At 44.4% G+C, this 22,906-nt stretch overlaps 1 protein-coding gene across 2 annotated transcripts in view; it reads left to right on the top strand.

The window, feature by feature from the left end:
- The window catches only part of MTR (5-methyltetrahydrofolate-homocysteine methyltransferase), a 1,755,520-nt gene that overhangs the window by 828,836 nt on the left and 903,778 nt on the right, over window positions 1–22,906 (top strand). For both annotated transcript variants that reach the window (XM_044059073.1, XM_044059064.1), the window contains exon 13: window positions 5,163–5,275. In XM_044059073.1, coding sequence (XP_043915008.1) covers window positions 5,163–5,275 — 113 coding nt within the window. The remainder of the gene's footprint in view (window positions 1–5,162; window positions 5,276–22,906) is intronic.

The following is a 22,906-nucleotide window of genomic DNA, read 5'->3' as shown; positions in this document are numbered from 1 at the left end:
ACCTATGAACCTATGAACTTATGTCAGCAGAATGATGAGGCAATTCCTCACCGTCCCTCGGTTTCGGAGTCTTCTGTGTCATTGGTCTCCTATGCCGAGGTGTCGGGGCCGATAGAGATCTCCTCTTTTCCTCCGATGGTTTCCCCAACCTGCTCAGCTCCAATGGCTTTAGTTCTGAGTTTGTCTCAGAACAGTAACGTCGAGGCCAATTCATGGTGGATGACATTGACTCTGAAGCATTTGCAGCCTTCGCTTCCTCTAGGAGCCTCGGCTTTTGATAGCTCAGCTTTGACTCCGCCTTCAGAGCAGGAAGCTCAAGCTCTCTGTGAGGTGTCTGTTCCAGTGGCTTTGGCTCCGGTGGGACAGCTCTTGGTGGCTTGGAGCCCTTCGGCTTTTGAAGTGGTCAAGAGGGATCTGTCCCATCCTGGGAGACCCTCGGCACTCTCTGCCATGGTACCTCCCCCCATCCATTCTGGTCTGGTGCTCGAGGCCTCCACTCTGCCTTGTGGACAGCTGGTCCCCAAAAGCCTGCACTCTCTCCCCATTGTAGTACCCCAGGCATCTTCCAGTACCTCCAGGAGTGTCCCACCGAGGTGGTCCCTCAGAAGAGGCTGTGTAAAAGGCGACACATTGATTCCCCCATGGAATCAGTTACCATGGACACAGATTTCAATGAAGGAGAAGGTTCCCCAAAGTCACTACCTGACAAGGTCTCCTTTGGAGACATTTTAGAAATCTTGTGCCAGAGGCATGGTTGGTCAGCCCAGAACCCTTCCCCAGAGTAATAGGTGTTGTGGGAGGCTTTCAGGTCCGGCTCATCTACTGCCTGGGTGTGCCCCTCCTGGCTGACCTGATCCAGCTCGTGTTGTCCAGGGCTTGGAAGGAACCAGACACAGTAGAGCCAGTCCCGAAATGAGTGGAAAAGATTCTCAGTGTTCCCATAGATAAGCTGTTTTGGACCAAGGGTATCCCTGTAGATGCCATGGTTGTGGCGGCAGCCATCAAGAGGGAGCTTTTCCCAGGAGAGCTCCTCTGTCCATCCCCTGAATAGAGAATCCTGGGCATTGGACAGACTTGGCAAAATAGTTTACGCCTCTTCCACATTCACCTTGAGGGCATTAAATTATTAGTCTCACCTTACGAGGCTACAAAGGGACTTAGTAAATTAACTTTCTAGCTCAACCCCAGGATCCATGTCTGCTGAGGATCAGAAAACATTTTCCTCCAGACTGGCCACCCTACAGTCTCTAGGCAATGTGTCCATGAGGTTGATTTCCCCAGACTACAGGGGTACCTCAAGGGCTGCTGGTTCGGGCATTGCCATAAGGCATCATGGCTAGATGAGGCTATTCGATTTTGCAGAGCCTTTCAAACAAGTCTTTATTAATGCTCCCTTTGACAGCTCTACCTTGTTGGATCAACTGTTTGTGAGACTCCCTTCCAGAGTGAAAAGGACAGAAAGACCTTGTTTGTCATCAGAATATTTTTCTCTACCCCACAAAAGACCTTCTCCAGGAACCAGCGTGGGAGTAAGAAAATGTGGTTTCGAAAGTTGCAGGGTCCTTTTCAGGACATTCGGGGAGAATTTTCACCCCAAGGCAGAGGGGGAATAATCAAAATGGAAGCTGCCTCCCAAGTGGCCAAGGGGGTCCACAAAATCAGGGGTCATGGGAAACTTCTCTGGACAAGCCCTTCCAGCGATTCTGAACAGTTTCCTGACTGTCCTCTAGAAGCCTGGGAGGACTTCACAAGCGACAGATGGGTGCTAAGGATCATATCCAGAGCATACTTCATTCCCTTTTCTGGAAATCCCCCCCCCCCCCAAAAAAAAAAAATGTTTCCTCCTCATTGTTCCACCCAATCAGAGGGAGGACGTGACCCACGAAATAGAAAAGCTTTTGCAAAAAGAGTCATCCAAGAGGTCGCCCCCGATCAAGTCGGATCGGACATTTACTCCAGATTCTTTTTACTACTCTTAAAAACAGCGGACCTGAGACCTATTCTGAATCTGACCTCTCTGAACAAATCAGTAAAGCACACAAAGTTCAGGATGGTCACAATCCATTCCATCCTGCCTGTCTTGAATGCAGATGAATGGATGTTCTCTGTGGACATGAAGGACGCATACTACCATATAAAAACAGAGAGACGTTCCAGGCAGTTACTACATTTCAGGCAGGGAGCCAGTCATTACCAGTTCAGATCTCCCCCATGGTGTTCACCAAATGCTTGGCAGTGGTGACAGCGCATCTCAGACTGCAGGGTTACCAGATTTTTTGGTATCTGGACAACTGGCTTCTGACCACTCCAACCAGGCATCTACTCATTCAAGCCAGAGACTACTTACTACAGCTGGCCCCAGCTCTAGGGATAACTGTCAACATGCAGAAATCCCAGTTGGATCCGGTTCAGGTCACAGATTTCAAGGATATTCTGTGCTTATCTGATGACAGACAGGGTAACAAATCGAGGAAGTCATATCAGACAAATTCTAACCATACCTCAGCCTCCAGCCAGTTTAGTTCTCTGGGTATTGGTTTCAGTGGCGGCCACAATAATTCTCCTACCCATGGTTTGTTTCCACATGAGTATATTGAAATGGACTTCAGCAGTTCAGTGGTCGCTACTCAGGAATTCTGTCAGTGTTCCCATAAACCTGTCACAAGCGTGCAAGGAACCTCTGCTTTGGTGGCTTCACTCCGCAGATGTTACTCAAGATCGTCCATTCATTCTTCCATCCCCAAATGCCATGTTGACCACGGACTCCTCCCAGCTGGGGGGGGGGGTGGCATTATCTGGGTCGAACAGTCCAAGGTACGTGGATGTTCCAGGAGACCAAGTTGCATATCAGTGTACTGGAGATGAGAGCGGTTCTTTTATCACTGCAAGAATTTGACAGCTTTCAACCTCTAGGGACTATTGCAGTTCAAACGGACAACATGTTAGTAGTTTGGTACATCAGCAAACAGGGAGGAACGAGGTCTTACCCCCTATGTCGAGAAGCGATGAGGGTTTGGCAGTGGGCGATTTCTACTAACCACTTTCTGGTAGCAATACACATTCCGGGGGAGTCCATCATATTAGGAGACTGGCTTAGTTGAGTATTACTGATGCCTCATGAGTGGTCTCTGAATCAGTCAACAGCAGACATGGTTTTCCACAAATGGGGTCTCCCCTGCTGTGATCTGTTTGAATCTCCTTTTAGCAACAAGTGCAGCAGGAATTTTGTCTTGATCCCTCCTCAGGGGCAGTCACCCAGGGATGCTCTTGTCCATGCTTGGCCCTCTAGTCTTCTCTATGCCTTTCCTCCTATACCACTAATTCACAAGTTCCTACAGAAAGCTTTCAGTTTACAGAGCAAATTAATCCTCATTGCTCCCTTTTGACCTCAACAAACATGGTTCACCTTCCTTTGGTCTCATCTGGTCTGCCATCTGATAAGGCTGGATCCAGTCCCAGATCTGCTCTCTCACCCCATCCAGACATACAGGGCCTGAAGCTAACTGCATGGTTTCTCCATTTCTAGACTTTCTACCCCCATTCAAAATATTGTGGTCTTCGATATCTAAGATTTATAGAAGAAAGTGGAAGAGATTTTCTCTGTGGGCTGAACAAAGACAGATAGAATTTACAGCACCAGTGGTGGTTGTACTTGACTTTTTGGCTTCCCTTTTTGGTGATGGAGCTAGTTTCCAGTCAGCAGCCAAATCCAGTTTTTATTTTAGCTTTGATTCCTTATCCCTTGCTTCTTCCTAACTTTATAAAATGTTTCTTAAAGACATTTTTCTACTCCGGCCTCCAGTGAAAGATCCTACTCCACTGTGGGATTTAATGATGATTTTGCAAGCTTTTATCCACCCACCCTTTGAGCCTGCAGCTACTGTGTATTTGAAATTCCTTTAAGTATCTTAAACTTCAAGCCCTTTCTTCTAAATTTTCATACTTCATTTTTCACAAGGATAGAGTTATCTTGCACACTAATTCTTTGTTTTTACTAAAGGTGGCTAAGGAAGGGAACATTAATCAGTCCATCAATCTTCCAGTCTTTTTTCCCAATTATCAAAACAAAGGTGAATATACCCTCCCTTTGCTTGATGTTCATAGATAGTTTTATTTACATAGAACTAAGCCCTTTAGGATATAGTCTTATTTACATAGAACTAAGCCCTTTAGGAAGTCTGATCAGTTTGTATGCTTTTCAGTTAAAAAAAGAGGTAGATCTATTACCAAAGTCTCAGTAGATAAATGGTTGAAAGACTGTATTACTTTTATTTATTCTTCCAAAAATATTCCCTTACTAGGACCTGTTAAGGTCCACTCCACAAGGTCTGTGGCTACTTCTCAGGCTTTTTGGTCTAGAGTTTCAATTGAGAATATTTGCGCTGCAGCTACTTGGTCTAACCCCCCCCCCCCCACACACACACACATTTATTATGCATTACAAATTGGACATCATATCCATTCGGTTCTGCTGTTCTCCAGAATATCCTTCCGTATGGACCACCCTGGATCTTAGTAACTGGGGACTCTGTCCCACAGGTTAATGGAATGAAGAGAACAAAATTAGATAAAGTCGCGTTCTTACCATAACATTCCAGTCTGTGTTGTCCATCTTCATTTCCATTAACCTTCCCCAACCCCCATCCCTCTGTCCTAGTCTTTAGGAAGGCTGGTTGATATTCAAAGCAATTTATTTTCCTAATGTTGAGCTCCTGAGGTTGCTTAATTATAGAGTTGTGTAACTGTTGTAATTTAAACATGGTTAGGTGCCATGTGCTTTCTGGCAAACTCGATCTGAGGTATGCTGGGGAAGGGGGGCATTGTGAGTATAGGGAGGAACTCAAGTCAGAAAACTCAAGCTCTAAAAAAGCAGCTGATCGGTTCTGAGAATCGGGACCAATACCCACAAGTTAATGGAAATGAAGATGGACAACACAGATGGAATGCCATGGTAAGAACATAACTTCTTTTTTTCTCTGAATATGGTTTACTTTTATTATTAAAGTACTTGCCACATTCAGAATATTGAGCTTTGGAGAAGGAATTGTATGGCAAAAGTTTGAATGTTTCGACATGGTATCTGGCCCACTGTAAAAGTGGTAAACTGAAAATTTGCAAAAAATGAATGTTCTTTTCTTCTTCTTTTTATTTTTGTTCTTTAGGTTTAGAGCCTTTCAGGATTGGACCGTATACCAACTTTATCAACATTGGAGAGCGCTGTAATGTTGCAGGGTCAAGGAAGTTCGCCAAACTTATCATGAATGGCAATTATGAGGTAAGAAACAAGTATTTCTTGTTTTACAGATTGTCAAAATTTGTATTTTTGTTACAGCTTGTCATGTTGTCTGCACTGATTAAATGTACCTAAACAGATTGAAAGTTCATCTTTTGATTCCTGCAAAACATAGCAGACTTTTCTATTCTTTCTTGATTAATTGATTTTGGCTGCCCATTTGCTTCCCTTTAGGATTATTCTTTGTATTTGTGCTGTGGAGAAAGACATTAGAACTTGAGGGATGATGGAACGTATTAGACACCACACTAATGCACTTACACTAGAACATCATGCAGAAACAGTTTTAAAAACTTTGAATTTGTCTGATGTATTAAGCTTTCTGCTCTATTGTATCATCTCTAAGTACCCATTCAAAACATTAGAAACAAGACCGCAGGAGTCAGCAGACGATATTCTTACATCTTTGGCTTGACAGCTCTTGGGTTCCTTCTGTTTTTGTAAATAGTATGATGCTATTATTTCATACAGTAGACATGATCCAGTTAGCAATGTTCTTGAGAAGCAGGCAAGGCAGAAGGCTGCAGGTGGTGGATCATCTTTCTCCTTTTTCATTTAGAAGAACAGAAGAGAAGCTCTAATATTGGCAACCCTTCTTGATGACTCAGACTTTGAATTCATGATGTGCAGCTGTCAAAGTTTCACACTTTTCTTCAAAGAAACTTTCTTGTTCAAACGTTTATGCATCTGTTACTGGGATGCAGTGTAGTATCACACTGTATCCCAGTAACAGATTGGGATACAGTGTGATATCACAGAAAATATATATGGAAACATCCATTACCTGAGCTCACCATTTCTTTTCTAACACATTCACAGTTCAGATGTCAATCCCAGCATGCTAGGAAGAGTTTCAATGTTTTATGTATATTAGCAAATATACCTAATGTCCATGTGGTCCTCCTGCTACCAGCCAAGTTCCCCTTGGGTATCATTCAATTCAAGCAGTTGGCTAGAGCTTACTGCCAGCTGACCTGAACCTGGGAACAGTTTTGAAAGTCAGACGGTCATGGGTCTGGATATATGAGACAAAGTGCTTCCCTTCTAGGATCTTCCCTGGGTCCAGCACACTCTGATGGCAGAAACTGGAAAGGTAGCTCGCTAGTTCTGCCATACAGATGTTCAGCATTAGATCACTGTTGCAGTGGCCTAAGCTGTTTGGTTTATATTTCTCCAAGTAAATGACCAGCCAGCATTTTAAAGCTTGAGGGTGCTTTCCACATGCCCCACTGCCAGGAGCTCAAGAAGAACTCCATACAAAAGGTAGGTAGTTCACCAGAAGCATCAGAACTTTCTTGCCACTGAAGTGCGCTCATTCTGCGGGATTTGTGGATGTGACTGTTATCTAGCAGTCTGTCAATGTTAGGTAGATAATTCCCTGCTGGGAAAAACCTTCCACTGTTATGTTTTTTGAAGAATTCTGTTGTTTTCTGTGCATTTATTGTTATTTGGGCAAGGAAACTTCTTTTCTATGGACTAATAGTCCATGGAGTTTTCACTACAGTAAATGCTAGTAGTAACTTTGTGTATAAAATCTTTTTTTTTTAACTTGTAAACAATGAATAGTATTTATGTGTTAGGGACAAGATTTTGTGCTTTTAGGAACTGTCAGTGGTTTTTTTTTTTTTTACCTCAAAACTGTTGATGATGTTCATCGTGTTACCCTGCTGCAGTCATCACACTTGGGTTATCCTGCCGTGAGGTGGTCCCGCAGTCGGCCCGAATTCCAAAGTCTTGGTCCGGCGTCGGTTGCTGTCGCTTCTTCCCTGACATCAGTGCGCCAGGGGTATATAAGAGGCATCCAACGCCATTTTCTTCAGTCTTTCTTGCTGCGCGGTGCCCGAAGCAGAAGCAGTTCGCAAGTGCCGGTCGGCCGACTCCTGAGATTTTTGATTTTGAATTTCAGTCCGAAGTCTTCAATAAAGCTAAGTACCCCGTTGGGGAACATTTTCTTGCCTCAGTACGATGTCAGAAAAAGTTAACAATTGCATTTCTTGTGGGAAGCAAATACCTCATAAGGACTTTCATTCCTATTGTATTCCTTGCCTAGGCCCAGACCACGACGTCACAGGTTGTCGGTTTTGCGCTAGGTTTAATAAACGCATTATCAAACTCCGTTTTGACTTCACGCGGCATTATTTTGGTAGGAAATTTAATTATATCATGCCGTCGGAGCAACCGACTACCGCGATTCATAAAAAATGCAAGGATAAGGACAGGCAGCCTAGGAATAAGCCAGACCCCGAGGCCTCAGCTGGGCCTGTCGCCGGTTCCCCGGTTTTCAGTGAGGTGCCTAAGCAGCCCCTGACGATCGCAGAGCTGAAACCCCAGACAGCTGCCGACTCCCAAGCGGAGTCTACTAGACCGACGCAGCCATCTACCGACACTGGAGCAGAATTAGACACCGGTGCAGAGGAAACATTTTTGGTTGTAGAAGGAGTCTTCAGACCGACTACACTCACCATTAAATCTAATGCTAAGCTTAAAACTCCTTTAAGCCTAAGAAAACTGTTCATCAGTCTACAGGTCAAGGCCCCATGCCTAAGAAACAGATGCTTAAGATGGCTGAAGATTTAATTACCCTTATCAGGGGTTCCCATTCCCCTCCTGATAAAAGACCAAGACAAGAGGAGGATTATGCATCCTCTGACCAGGTTTCTCTATCCTCAGACTCTTCTGAGGAACAGGATTACACTTTTCCACCTTATGAGGATTCTGATGCTGAAGACTCTATTCCCTCAGTATCTCCCCCTGAAGACTACTCCTTTGGGGAAACATTACATACCATGAGGGAACATTTCTACTGGGAAGGCCAGGATTACTCAGATTCTAAGAAAAGGCTCCGAGAGTTCCTTTTATTATCCCAGCACAGACCTCTTGCTATCCCTCCTGTTTTAAATATTATGGATGATGTCTACTTGGAGTCTAGTTTAAATCCAGACTCTCTACCTCCTGCTCCAGCCAAACCAGACAGATACTACAGAGTACCTGACTCACACAAATTCCTTTATAAAAGCCCTATAGCTGACCCAGAAACCATATCCCAGGGTCCTAAGGGAGCAAAAGCTTCTATGGCTAAAAATCCTGTGCCCTCTGAACGAGATTCCAGAGCCCCAGATAGATGGGGAAAGAAAATATACACCTCTGCTACTCTGGCTATGAGAGCATTAAATTGCCAGTTTCACATAGGTTCATAGGTTTATACTAGGCTATCTGCCCTAAGGCATTTATAAGCCTAGCCCAAATTTTTGTGGCTTACGCCACCCCTTATATGAAAAAATACTGTGCCCATTAGTTTGGTGTGCCTCTGTCCAGCAGTGACACAGAGATGATTCCCGGGGTAAACCTACGATCTCCCATCCACAGGTCAAGATTTCTCTTGAACAGAGTCAGCGAGGTGCTCTGCCTCACATGGACCGGGATTTTATTCCACAGCATAGGGAGTCTCTGAGTGATAAATCTATCCCTCCAGCACGTCCTATTTATATCCGTGCTAAGGTTTAAGTCGCTTGCTCTAGTGGTTTTGGTGGATTTGGATTTTTTGAGGTGGAGCATGTCCATTAATTCCGGGTTGGACATGGCCTTGTATGTCAGGCACATGTCACCTCTGAGCAGATGGTATGCGACTGAATAGAGCTGGAGTTTCTTCAATCTGGCAGCATATGACAGATTTTGGAGTCCCTTTATCCTTTTGGTGAGGAACTTTTGGGGTCTCTCCAATTGCTGCAGATGTCGGGTGAGATACATCCCGAATGGGGCATTGTACTCGATCAATGGTCTGATAAGTGAAGAGTACAGGGGAACAATTGGATGTGAATCCCTTCATGATCAGGTGGGCAATGTAGAAGGTCTTTCTAACCACTTTAGCAACGTGAGTGTCAAAAGAAAGGCCACTGTCAACCTGGGTCCCCAGGTCCCTGATAACCTCTTCTATGCTTAGTGGATTGCCACCTATATGGTAGCTTGGGGTTACCTTGTTTTTCCCGAAGGGTATGACTACACATTGTTTGGCGTTTAACTTCAGGCCATGGCTCTGGCACCAGCTATCTGTTTCCGTGAGTCCCTTCTGAAGGATATCCATGTCCGATGCACTTTCCACTATGGCGCCCGGTTTGCAGTCGTCAGCAAACTTTGTCAGCCAAAGTCCTCCCATGTTGGCCTGTACTTCTGAGAAGTAGATGCCGAACAATAGGGGGCCAAGGACCGAGCCCTGTGGGACACCACTTGTGACCGGCTTGGAGTCTGACATAGCGCCAGCAACTCTAACCCTGTGGGTTCTGTCCTTAAGCCAGTTTGCAACCCATCTTGTGACATATGGGTTTACATTTAAGCTGGTACGTTTTTCTACAATACCCGAGTGGGGTATTGTGTCGAAAGCCTTTGCAAGGTCAAGGTAGGCTGTATGGACTGCCTTTCCCTCATCAATGGCCTTGGTGACTGTTTGAAGAAGTCGACCAAGTTCAAAAGGCATGATCTTCCCTTGACAAGCCAAACTGGGTCGGGTCCAATGTCTGCAAGTCCCTATATCTTTGTTTATGAGCTCCATTATGATCCTCTCCATAGCTTTGCAGACTAGACTTGTTAAGCTTATGGGGCTGTAATTACCAGGGTCCGTGAGGCGCCTTTGTGGAGTGGGACCACAGTTGCCGTCGCCACTCCTTGGGCACGTATCTTGTGGTAAGGCTGAGATTAAACAGCTGCCTTATGTGCGGGTTTAATTCCTCATTTAGCTCGTGTAGCACACAGCCGGGGACACCATCCGGTCCCATTGATGCTGTGTTTTTAGCTTTAGAGAGCAGCTTTCACCTGCGCATTTGAGATGTCTGGGAGGCTACACTCGGCTGGGATAGTTATCTCTCCTTTAGGGGAGAGGGGTGAAGTTTGCACTGAACCTGTCTGCCAGTATGTTGGCAATGTCTGTGGGTTCAGTGATTTTTGTATAATTTTGGACTAATTCTGAGCATATCTGGGAGTTTCCACCCAGGTTCCTAACATAGCTGAAAAAGGCCTTATGATTGTCCTTTGAATCCATGGCAATTTTCTCTCAAAATTGGCCTTAGTTGATTTTATGAGTGCTCGTATTTTTTACTAATAATGATCAGGGGTGACTTCCCTTTTATGGATTTTGTTCTATCATGTAATAGCTTTCTCCTCTTATTGTAAAGTTTGTTAATGGCTGGGGTCCACCAGACTGGACGTTTGCCCTTTGTGGAAAGAGTCTTGGTTTTATTTGGGATTGCCTGATCCATGCAGTCCTGAAGGTGTTCATAGAAGGCATTTGTAAGGGCTTCCGCAGCTTGGGTTGTGGTTTCCACTGGCTCAGGGGCCTTGAAGGATACCACACCAGTCTTGAGTAGTGTGAAGTTTGCTTTAGAGAAGTTCTTCACTGTGGTCTTTTTGTTTGGGGTGGGGGGATATGGATTTACAGTGAGATTAGTTTATGAGTAGATCTCACCAATGAGGGATATACTTCGGTGTGGAGCATTTTGTCCCCATGTTTGTGACAATGAGATCTAGTATATTTTCTCCTCTCGTGGGAACAGTGACTAGCTGTTCCATGGCATTTGAATTTATGAACTCCAGGAACCGTTGGGCTAGAAAGTTAGGGCTTGAGTAATGTTCCCAGTCTATATTCGGGTAGTTGAAGTCACCCAATATGATGGTGTTTGGAGATACATTTATACCCTCCAGTGTCTTCAGGAAGGCTGTGTGGGGTTCCTGAGTTTGAGAGGGTGGCCTGTAGCATGCTACAATTTGTAGAGCAGTTTTGCCTATGGTTAGTTGCACCTGGATGGTTTCCAAGCTGTGCGTTGCCACCAACCTGGAGGTGTGGGTATCCTTTATGAATATGGATACACCCCTCCTTTTGTGGTGTGGTCCGGGTTTTGGGGCCGGGACGCATGATATGAGGTAAAACCTAATAGTGCCGGGGTGCTCTCAGGAGCCTTGAACCAGGTTTCAGTTACAGCACAGACATCGATGTTCTCCATACTGAGAAGGGCCTCGAGTGCGTGCATTTTGAGATTTAGACTTCTGGCATTGAGCAGCATTACCCTCAGTTTCTTCCCATTTTTGTTTTCTAGGGTGGTAGGTTTAGAATTTGAGCCTTGCCTAAAAAAGGCACTATGGCAAGAGCCTTAGCCAATATCCGGAATCCCAGGGGTGACAGGTGCAAGCCGTCCCTTGCGAAGCAGCGTGGCTTGTCAAGCATGTCATCCCAGGCAGACAGACACTGGATCCCCTTTGAATGACACCAGACATTAAGCCAATTGTTAAAGCTGATCATCTTGTCTCTATGTTGTGGCATCATTCTTGGTGAAGGAAGGATACTGCTCAGGGTCAGGGTCATACCTGCCTGGGCTACATAATCAGAGAGCTCCTCTATGTCTCTTTTCATGTAGTCCAGGGAGGTACGTCTCAGGTCATTCACACCAGCGTGGACAATGACTGTGTCATATTTGTACTTGCCGTGGAGTGACCCGAGTGCTTGTGTTATGTGGCGGATTCTTGCGCCCGATAGGCAGCTTACTGTGACCCTCTCCTTGTTCAGCCTGGTGAGTGGGACGTCAGTGTGTCTGACTATGGAGTCACCTATGACAAGTATGTTTGGTGTTGTATTTGGCCTTAAGGGCTGTGACTGCTTTGCACACTACGTTTGTGGTTTATGTGTTGCTTGTGGGGTGTCTTGAGGTAGCAGTTGTTTGGGTGTCTGCTTTGGAGGCCTCTGCTGTTTAGGTAACTTTTTACTCAGAGCCTCCGAGTATGTCTTTGTGTGTTTATGTGTTTGATTCAGTGGAGTGGTAGCATTATGTGAGGCTGGTTTTGTGGTGTGTGTAGTTGCCTTCTCCTCCTGTCTGGTCTGGTCTATCAACAATTCCTGATGTCTCAGTTAAAACAAAAAATGAGCACACATTCAGAGCAGCCTGAATTCAAGGAAATGTAGGATCTGTTGCATGCAGCTGAGCAGGTGGGCAAGCATACTTTACAATGTGGATTTGATTCATTGGAAGCATCCTGTAGAGCAGCTGTTACTGGCTCTGTCATTCGTAGACATGCTTGGTTAAAAGAACAAACCCTCCCTGACCATGTTAAAGCAAAATTGTTAGATGCACCTTTACAACAAGATGTATTATTTGGTGTCAAAGCAGAAGAGGTTTTAAAGAAAATGGAGGATAAGGCTAAATCTATGCAAACGGTCAAGGATTTCTTGCAGGTACAACCCCCTCACTTCAGCAGAAATTGGCCAACAAAAAATTGGTCCTTTCCAGCTTCAGACAGATCACAGAGGGGCAAATACAGACACCCTAGGGGCAGAGGTCAGTCACAGGGCCCTTACAAACCTCGCCAATGCGGTTCTGCTACCCAGAAAGGAGGAAAAGACAGGCCCCAAGCTAGCAGAAGGCAGACACAATGACTCGATCCTCAAACTACCAAGCAAATCTCTCCTGGCAACACCCTTAGGAGGAAAACTAGCATTTTTTGCAGACAACTGGCACATCATCACAAAAGACAAATGGGTTCTAAGCATTGTCTCTCAAGGATACAGATTCCACTTTCATACCTTACCAAGGATCAAAGGAATGCCAATCCTGCCACCAAATCAATGGGCAGAGGCACAAAAACAAATTACAGCCCTCATGAACATGAGAGCCATTCAACAGGTACCTACACAGGAGCAAGGATAAGGATTTTACTCAAGACTCTTCCTAGTTCCAAGAAAGGACAAAGCATGGAGACCCATTCTGGATCTTTCAAATCTGAACACCTACCTGCAAGTGCCAAAATTCAAGATGCTAACACTACAGCAGCTTCTTCCCATGCTGGGCAAGAATACTTGGCTAGTCACTTTGGACCTCAAGGAGGCATACCTGCATGTCCCTATCAGACAAAATTGCAGAATATACCTCTGCTTCATTACAGGTTCAATGCATTATCAATTCTCTGCACTGCCCCTTGGCTTATCTACTGCGCCCAGGGTCTTCACAAAATGCCTGGCACCAGTAATTGCATACTGCAGACAAAGAGGAATTCAAATATACCCATACCTGGACGACTGTCTTATTCAAGCAGAAAGCAAGGACATTCTTTTACAGCATCTGGCATTTATCAAACACCTTCTAAGTTGCCTAGGGTACACAGTAAACGAAAAGAAATCAAAACTAGTGCCCTCACAAAACATAATATTCCTGGGTGCCAGCATGAATACAACAGCCCAGATGGCTCATCTCATGCCAGATAAACAACGACAGCTGTTTCAATATTTCAAAATAATGGCAACAAAGACCCAACTCCCTGCAAGAAAAATTCTGCAGGCCTTGGGATTCATGGCATCTTGCATACTACTAATACTATTTGCAAAACTGCATATGAGGAAATTACAATGGTACCTGAAAAGTGTATGAATTCAGCACAGCCACAGCTTGGAAACAATGATTCCACTCATTCCCTGCCTCAACAGGAGTTTCTATGGTGGGCATAGGCATGTCACCTCAACAAGGGTCAGCCTTTCACCTTACCCACAGCCAGGCAAACTATGACAACGGATGCATCGGACTATGGCTGGGGAGCACACATGGCAGGACAGTGCATTCAGGGCAAATGGACTACAGATCAGAGACACCTGCATATCATTCAAAAAGAAATGCTAGCAGTGCAGGATGCCCTAACAACTTTCAAGGACCTTCTACACCCAGGACAGCTACTAATAAGGACAGACAACATCACAGTTATGTGGTACATAAACAAACAAGGGGGCACACATTCCTACCCTCTATGCAGGCAAGCAATGACCTTGTGAAACACTGCACTATCTTACCAGGTTCAATTACAAGCACAATTCCTGCCAGGAAAGAAAAACACATTGGCAGACGACCTAAGCAGAAACATCATGGATCCACACGAATGGAAACTAGATCCACAAGTATTTGCAATGATCGCTCAAAGATGGGGACGCCCAGACATAGATCTGTTTGCAAGCCCCCACAACCACCAACTTCAAAAATTTTGCACAAGGACCTTCCATCCACTAGCTTGGAAGGTGGACGCCCTCTCATTCAGTTGGAAAACATTAACAGTGTATGCCTTCCCTTCACTGCCTCTTCTAGCAAAGGTACTGCTGAAAGTCAGATTAGAGAGGCCACAAATGATTCTCGTTGCACCAGACTGGCCACGCCAACATTGGTATCCAATTTTAAGGAACATGGTCCAGGGCCCACCTTGGATTTTGCCACAAATTCCTCACCTGCTCACCCAGCGAGACAATCTGATTCTACACAGCCAGCTCAAGACTTTAAACCTGGCTGCATGGCAAATTACCTAAACAGCCAGCCAACACCTTTATCCAAAGCTGTTATGGATGTCAATCTGGAGGCCAGGAGGCCCAGCACCAGAAAAGCCTATTCAGACAAATGGAAAAGATTTTGCGCCTGGAACCAGGCTAAAGGCCTACATCCCCTGGAGCCGAACATTCCTCAGATTCTACAATATTTAACTGAGATGTTACACAAAGGACTTTCCTTTTCATCTATTAAGATCCACGCTTCAACAATTTCAGCTCATTATAGCACGGATCCTCCTTTATTTTCACATCCACTCCTAAGACAGTACCTCAGAGGGGCTAAGAACTTAAGACCACCAAGGAGAGCTCCAACACCTACTTGGGATCTCAACTTTGTCCTGGAAAAGCTTACACTGCCCCCCTTTGAGCCAGATTTTTCAACTGATTTAAAATTTCTTTCATGGAAAACTGCCCTACTTCTAGCATTAACCTCAGCTAGTAGAGTCTCAGAGCTACAGGCACTAATGGCAGTGGAACCTTTCCTCATTTTTTATCAAGACAGAGTTTCTCTACGAACTAATCCTTCCTTTATGCCAAAGGTGGTATCCAGTGTGGCCTTAAACCAAACCATTCACTCGCCCACCTTCTTCCCAAATCTCCAGAACAAAGGAGAAAGACTCCTGCACTCTTTAGACATTCACAGGCAATTACATTACTACCTGGATAAAACTAAGGCTTTCAGAAAAACTGACCAGCTCTTTGTAGCCTATGCTACAGGATCACAAGGAAAAGCTATCTCAAAACAGACCATTTCTAAATGGATAGGACATTGCATACGTTTCTGCTACACACATCATGGGAAACCAGTACCTGCTAACATTAGGTCCCACTCCACCAGAGCTACAGCTACATCAGCAGCCTTTCTCAGGGGAGTGCCAACCAAGGATATTCTGGAAGCTGCTACTTTGAGTTCAGTGCACACCTTCACCAAACACTATCACTTACCTCTTTACTGTAAGACTAGAGCTGGTTTTGCCACTGCAGTTTTGCAGGGCCTACTAGCTTCTTCTAACCCTGTTTGACTCCACCTCCCTTCCTTAGCTTTGGGATTCAACCCAAGTGTGATGACTGCAGCAGGGGTAACACGATGAACATAGTACAGTTTTGTACCTACCATAAATGTAGATGTTCGAGTGTTCACCCTGCTGCAGTCCAGGTTACCCTCCCTCCATCCCCTCTGAACTAGCTGAAATTATCTCTACCACTTTATCCTATTCTACCTCTGTGGTGTATTTGCTTGTACCTAAGGGTTTTGTTTTATTTTTATATAGCCATATGTACATATATATACATATATATATTGCCTACCTTTTGGGGGCACCTGACATCCGGGGCAAGAAAAAACTGAAGAAAATGTTGTCGGATGCCTCTTATATACCCCTGGCGCACTGACGTCAGGGAAGAAGCGACAGCAACCGACGCCGGACCAAGACTTTGGAATTCGGGCCGACTGCGGGACTGCCTGGCGGCAGGATAACCCAAGTGTGATGACTGCAGCAGGGTGAACACTCGAACATCTACATTTATGGTAGGTACAAAACTGTACTTTCTTCGTGTTTCACTGTTGTCCTCAAGCGACAGCAACCAATGCGGAAATACTAAGTCTCTAGTATTCGGGCTGCCGGCCGAGAGCTACCCTGGCAGGGATAACCCAAATGTGATGACTGCAACAGTGAATACAGTCGAACATCTACATTTATGGTAAGTGTACACAACTGTACTTTTTCGCTGGTACTAGGTTACTGACTGTTTCAGACTTTGCTTCTCATCTTTGAGGTTTCCTTAGTGACTTAATCAGAGGAGCAATTACCAGTCTATTTTGATGTCCTTCCATTTCACTGTTGCAGTATTCATTACGCTAGACATCCCCAGCGGCCCATTGTCTGGCCAGTATACCAAAGCCTTTAGGTTGCTTTGAGGTACGCCGTATGTCACGCATATGCTCATCCCATAGAGTAGGGAATAAAGATGACACCAGACTTACCATCCTCAGAATTTCTTTGTCACCAGTCCGAATGCCATCTCTTCATCATTGGTTTGAATGCCTGTTCCGTTTCTGATTCACCAAGCGTTACAAATAAGTGCCCTACTGGGGTTTTGTTGTCTTCTTCCCTTTACTGTATTGTTGCGTGTGAAGTTTTTTGTCATCCAGGAAGAGTAAATGCCAGTGCTGGAGACAGATTCCTCATAAAGATCATCACAAACTGTGCCTGTTTTGCCATGGCACTTCGCACGACCATATGTCCTGTTCTGTTTGTCAGGCCTTTGTTCCCAAGACCCTTCATAGTAGGCTTTCTTCTTTGGCTCTTTCTCTTTAGAATCAATGTCTTAAGCTTCTGGCTAAAGACAAAATGGAGGGAACTTCCCACTGTGAGGGACCGCAGTCTAGGACGAATAAGGCCAACAAACCTAGGCTGGAATCTTCTGCTGTACAGCCTCTGCCGGATGTCTCTCCTGAGCTGAGTGATAGCCTAAAGGTTCACCCTACTTCATTGCTGGATTCTTCTACTACTACTATGTTGGAGGTAGGTGGGGATGCGACTTTAGGCACATCCGAAGAGGCATTGCAGATGTCCGCTTCGGATGTTCAGGAAGAACCGTGGCTGATTATCTCTAAGAGCCCTAGAGGTGTTCCTCAAATTCTAGTCAGAGAAGTCTCTACAGCAACCTGTCTAAACCACTGCACATTGCTTTGTCCTCTGGTATTGTGATTTTGTTATACCCATCAGGGCAAGACTAAAGTAAAGAGGGTCTATATTAGAAGACCGAATGGAAAGAATATCGAATGGCAAAACAGCGAAAAGACCGGACCTCGAAGTGCTGTTTGCCAGATTGCGGCACAGTGAAGTTTGGAATATTTGCCCTTTCCTCACTGCAGTGCAGTCTTGGAGTTGGTATATATATTTAGCAGGGGGTGTGGTGGGCGCAGCCCCCCCCCCCCAATAGCAAGTTCAAGGTCCAGTCTTTTCGCTGTTTTGCCGTTTGATATTTTTCCCATTCGGTCTTCTAATATAGACCCAAGTAAAGATGCATTCCACCAGGACCTTTTCTCTGTAGTGGTATATTGGAAAGGGGTGAACTCTAGAAGTATTCTGGAGGCAGCAACTTGGTCCTCTGTCCATACCTTTAAGAAGCACTACAGACTGGATGCCTTTTCTAAATCTAGAGCAGGCTTTACAAGGAATATTTTCCAAGGGCTCCTGGAGCCTTACTCTTCCTCCTTCCTGGGTGGGAATCTACCCATATGCCAGTAAGACAGTGTATTTGTTAAACATGGTACAGTGGCATAAGTCCTACTTACCTGTAACAATAGATATTTGTACAACACACTGCTTTATTGACAGTGCCCTCCCACCACCCCCCCTTTTGCTGGATGTATATAGTTTGGTGTTGGGGTTGCTGCAGAGTTTTGCTCAGTGGCCTTGTGTGTATGTATTTTAGTTTGGAAAAGTAGGTATTCACAAAGCTTGCATTGTCATCTTTTCTTCTCTTCCTGCTGGACCCTGTCAAACTGAAAGAGTCCTGCCATTGGGTTTGAAAGGTAGTTCTTGTACTGCCAGGTGATTGGTCCATCACACCCGTAGATAGGTCCTGAGCTTTGATAGACTGCCAGAGGGAGGGTAGCAGGGCACTCTATGAACATCTTCTGTTGTAGGTAAGTAGGACTTAACACCTGTACCTTTCTCCTGTGTCCTGCAATAAAAAAACACTTCTTCCTTAGGGTGTTAACTTTGTTTTAGATACCTTAACTACAAGTCCATTCAAACATGCTTTTTACATGGAATTAAAATTCTTGTTTTTGAAAACTGTTTTTGGTGACTTTAGCCAGAAGAGTTTCAGAATTACAAGCCTTGTCTTCCAAACCCTCCTATCTAGTCTTTCATAATAACAAGATACTCCTTAAGAATTCCCCCTACTTTCATTCCCAAGGTTGCCATGGAAATTGAGCTGAACCTATCAATTAATTCACTTGTTTTCATTCTAAACCATTCTAATATAGGAGAATATAGCCTTCATGTCCTAGATGTCCATAGACAGTTGAGATTCTATTTCCACCAATATAAATCTATATAGAAAGATGCCCAGCTTTATCTTCTTCGCTGTCTAACAAGCTGGAAAGAAGGGTGTACAAAGTGTTCTTGTGCAGGTGGGGACCTACTTTCAAATCACAAAATCTCACATTCCCGAAGACCACAATACCAAGACCAAAATGTCGAAACATGAATTTCCTGAAACTTCAAAAGATTGACTCCCACAAGATCGACTCCCAAAATATCAAAACACTAAATGCACACTTATACGTACTACCCTTCACCAAAAAATACAAACCAACTAACACAAACAATTCACAGTCAACTTCTCTATGCTTAAGCGGGGGAGGGGGCAAGCTACACACCTACACTCCCTGCTAATTAAATACATCAACTCCGAGATCGCACTACGGTGACAGCAATGGTAAATATACCATTCTGCTCCTATGCCAACTTCAACTAACAACTAAAGTACTGTTTAGTTACATTCCCTTTTCTAAATAATGTACATACCGTACTGTAAGCAAAACTTCCTTACCTTTCTGAAAGAGACTTCCTGTTCCGTACATCTGTACGATATTTCCCGGAGCTTGTCATATAATAGCAGTCATCTTTTTTTTAATTCCGTACAATGTGAAACTTCTTAAGGGAACAATATCCTATTAAAAGGTAAGTAGCACTACTATAATAGCCGATTTAATATTTTCATATTTGGTATTATGGATTTTCAGTCTCGAAAATCCATAATCCATCTTGGTGTGATGGTTTTGGTATTTTCATCTTCGGGAATGTAAGATTTCGTGATTTAGAAGGGAATCTCCAGACGGCTATCTGATTGTATTTATTTTATTTATACTTTACATAGTTAGACTGTCCCCTGCAAAACAAAAAATAATACCACAAGGTTAATAGTTAAGCAGCATATTTCAAAAAGCCCACAATGGAAGAGACTTTAACTACAGTAACCTAGTCTATGATGCACACATTTGCTAAACATTATAAACTTTGATATCATTTTAAGGCCAGAACTACCAATAGAGCCACTATTCTGAAGAGTCTCCTGACATAATACTACCCTGGTACGAGGTAGTTTGACATTAGTCAGATCAGATGGACTGAATGGATAGGATACAGTAGCTATGTACTTGCCATAATGCTGGATGCTTTCATTCTGGTCAGTCCATTATCACATCCCTTCCTCCATCCCCCTTCCAAATTGTTACTTTCAGAATACCTGAATGACTGTATAGAAACTTTTCTCCGCTATTACCTGTCTTCTCCATGGTTTCAGTCCTGAAATAGGAAACAAACTCTGTCTGAGGAGTTAGCTACACCAGTGCATTATGGGAGGAAAAATGTTTGAAGGAGCTTGAGACAGGAGTACTAGTGAGTCCAAGTTGGATCCAACAAGCAGCTCAAAGACCCATTAGTCATATCAGATGGGGCAGAATTAAAGGATCTGCCATTATGGTAAGTACATAGCTACAGTTTATGTCAAGTATTGTTATACTTAAGGAGACTTACATGAAATGTGATTTGTTAGATGACTAGTAGAGTTACCCACTGGATATTCTCAGAGTCAAATTCGCACTTGTATGCTTGATGTCATTGTACCAGCTGCTAGTACTACAGCTGTTAGAACATTTCTGGTTGACAAGCGTTGCTTACCAAAAAGCATTCCCTGGTGGGATGGCTCGAGTACCCAGAGGGCAGATGTACTTCGTGTTTCACTGTTGCAGTCATTACATTTGAGTAATCTGCTGGCAGGTTGCCCTCAGTCGGCCTGAGTAACAAAGTCTTGGGTCCTGCATCGGTTGCTGTCTCCTCTTCCATGGCGTCAGGTCATCAAGGGTATAAAACATGCAGCCGACGCCATTTTATTCAGTCTTTCTTGCCGTGTGGTGCCCGAAGCAGAAGCAGTTTGCAAGAGCCGGTCGGCCAACTCCTGAAATTTTCGCATTCGAGTTTCAGAACCAAAGTATTCAAACTAAAGCTAAGTACCCCATTGGGGAAACTTTTTCTTGCTCCTTACCGATGTCAATAAACATTAATAATTGCATTACTTGTGGGAAGCAAATACCTCATAAGGATTTTCATTTGTATTCCTTGCCTAGGCCCAGATCACAACGTGCCTTGCTGTCGGTTTTGTGCTAGATTTAACCAAAGCACTGTTAAGTGTCGGTATACTTTTGCTTCTAAATATTTTGGTTCAAGATTTAATTATCCTGAAATGTCATTGGTTAGCAATCCGACTACCGGAGTTCACAGACTGTCGAGGTCCAAAACCGATGACAAATCTTCTCCTAAGCCAGTCGCCGGTTCGCCACTTCTCAGTGAGGAGCTTTCGCAGCCCCTGATACTGCTACTTTTGAGTCGCAGGCCTCTACCGAGACCCATTCGGAGTCCGGTATGCCGTGAGATTCTCAGAGTATTGAACCCACGGATGTCTCTCCCTTGGATGGGTCCGGAGTCACTGAGCAGGCACCAGCTTCTGAGGGTGTTTTCAGGCCTCAACATTTTTATATTAAACTGACGCCAGCCTCAAAAACAAGGTCAAAAACATCTTCTATGTCTAAAAAAGCGACGCATGAGCCACATGCTCAGGCCCCTATGCCTAAAAAACAGATGATCAAAATGGCTGAGGATTTAATTACCTTGCTCAGGGGTTCCCACCCCCCCGCTAAGAGGCTTAGGCAAGGCACTGATTATGAATCTTCAGATCAGGTTTCCATTTCTCCTGATTCCTCTTCTGATCAGGAATTTTCTATTCCACCCTACGAGGATTCTGATGCTGAGGAATCCATCCCATCTGCATCCCCTCCTGAGGATTACTCTTTTGGAGAGATTTTGCATACTTTAAGGGAACATTTTCCTGGGAGAGTCAGGACTTCTCTGAATCAAAAAAGAGGCTTAGGGATTTCCTTCTTCTTCCTCAGCATAGGCCTTTGGCAATACCTCCTGTATTAGACATTGTTGATGATGTGTTTTCGGAATCAAGCATGGCTCCTGATTCACTGCCTCCGGCTCCTATTAAGCCAGACAGATATTACAGGGTTCCTGACTCCCACAAATTTCTATTCAAAAATCCTGCTGCTGATCCTGAGACTATTTCTCAGGGTCCCAAGGGTGTAAAGGCCTCTACAGCCAAAAATCCTACCCCGTCTGACAGAGATCTCAGGGCGCTGGTTAGATGGGAAAGAAGGTTTGTACATCTGCAACCTTGGCAATCAGGGCCTTAAACTGCCAGTTTCATATGCTTAAATATCAACAGCATGTTATGGGCTTACTGAAACAGAAAATGATGTTGATTTCTGATTGTGTGGAAAATAAAGAGTTACAGGAATTATTGCATTCATCAGAACAGGTTGGAAAGCATACTTTGCAATGTGGTTTTGATTCCTTGGATGCCTCTTGTAGGGCTGCCATTACTAGATCTGTGATTAGAAGGCATGCCTGGCTCAAGGAGCAAAATCTGCCTGATCATGTTAAAGCTAAATTGTTGGATGCCCCTTTGCAGCATGAAACTCTGTTTGGTAATAAGGTAGAAGAGGTTTTAAAGAAAATGGAAGACAAAGCTAAATCTATGCAAACTGTAAAAGATTTCTTGCAAGTGCAGCCACCCAGGTTCTGTAGACACTGGCCTACTAAAAACTGGTCCTTTCCTGTGTCCAACAGAGCCACTCAAGACAAATCCAGATGCTCAAAAGGCTCCAGATACCAATCACAGGGTTATTACAGGTCAAAGCAGTGGGGTGCCTCCACTTCCAAAACTGGAGGAAACAAAGCACAACCCTACAGTACGCAGTCTCAATGACTTTCCTCTACCATCACCAAGCACTTACCTTTTGGCAGCCCCCTTGGAGGGAAAACTAGCACTTCATGCTCAGAATTGGCATTTAATTACCCAGGACAAGTGGGTATTAAACATAGCATCCCAGGGGTACAGATTTAATTTCCATACTTTGCCAATTCCAAACGGATGGCTGGATCTGCCACAAAACCAGTTGGCAGAGGCCCAGAAACAAGTCATGTCCCTCATGGATATGGGGGCTATTCAACCGGTACCAGAAAAGGAAAAAGGACAAGGTACTCAGAAAAGACAATTCATGGCGTCCAGTACTGGACTTAAAGATTTTGAACATGTTCCTGGACATTCCAGAATTCAAAATGCTGACTTTACAACAGCTACTGCCTATGCTAGGCAGGAATGCTTGGTTAGTAACTCTAGACTTAAAAGAGGCATAC

The sequence above is a fragment of the Protopterus annectens genome, chromosome 1.part2 (assembly GCF_019279795.1).
Source record: "Protopterus annectens isolate FY-2018-M chromosome 1.part2, PAN1.0, whole genome shotgun sequence".
NCBI classification, from domain to species: domain Eukaryota; kingdom Metazoa; phylum Chordata; order Ceratodontiformes; family Protopteridae; genus Protopterus; species Protopterus annectens.
This window is presented reverse-complemented; position numbering and strand designations above follow the sequence as displayed.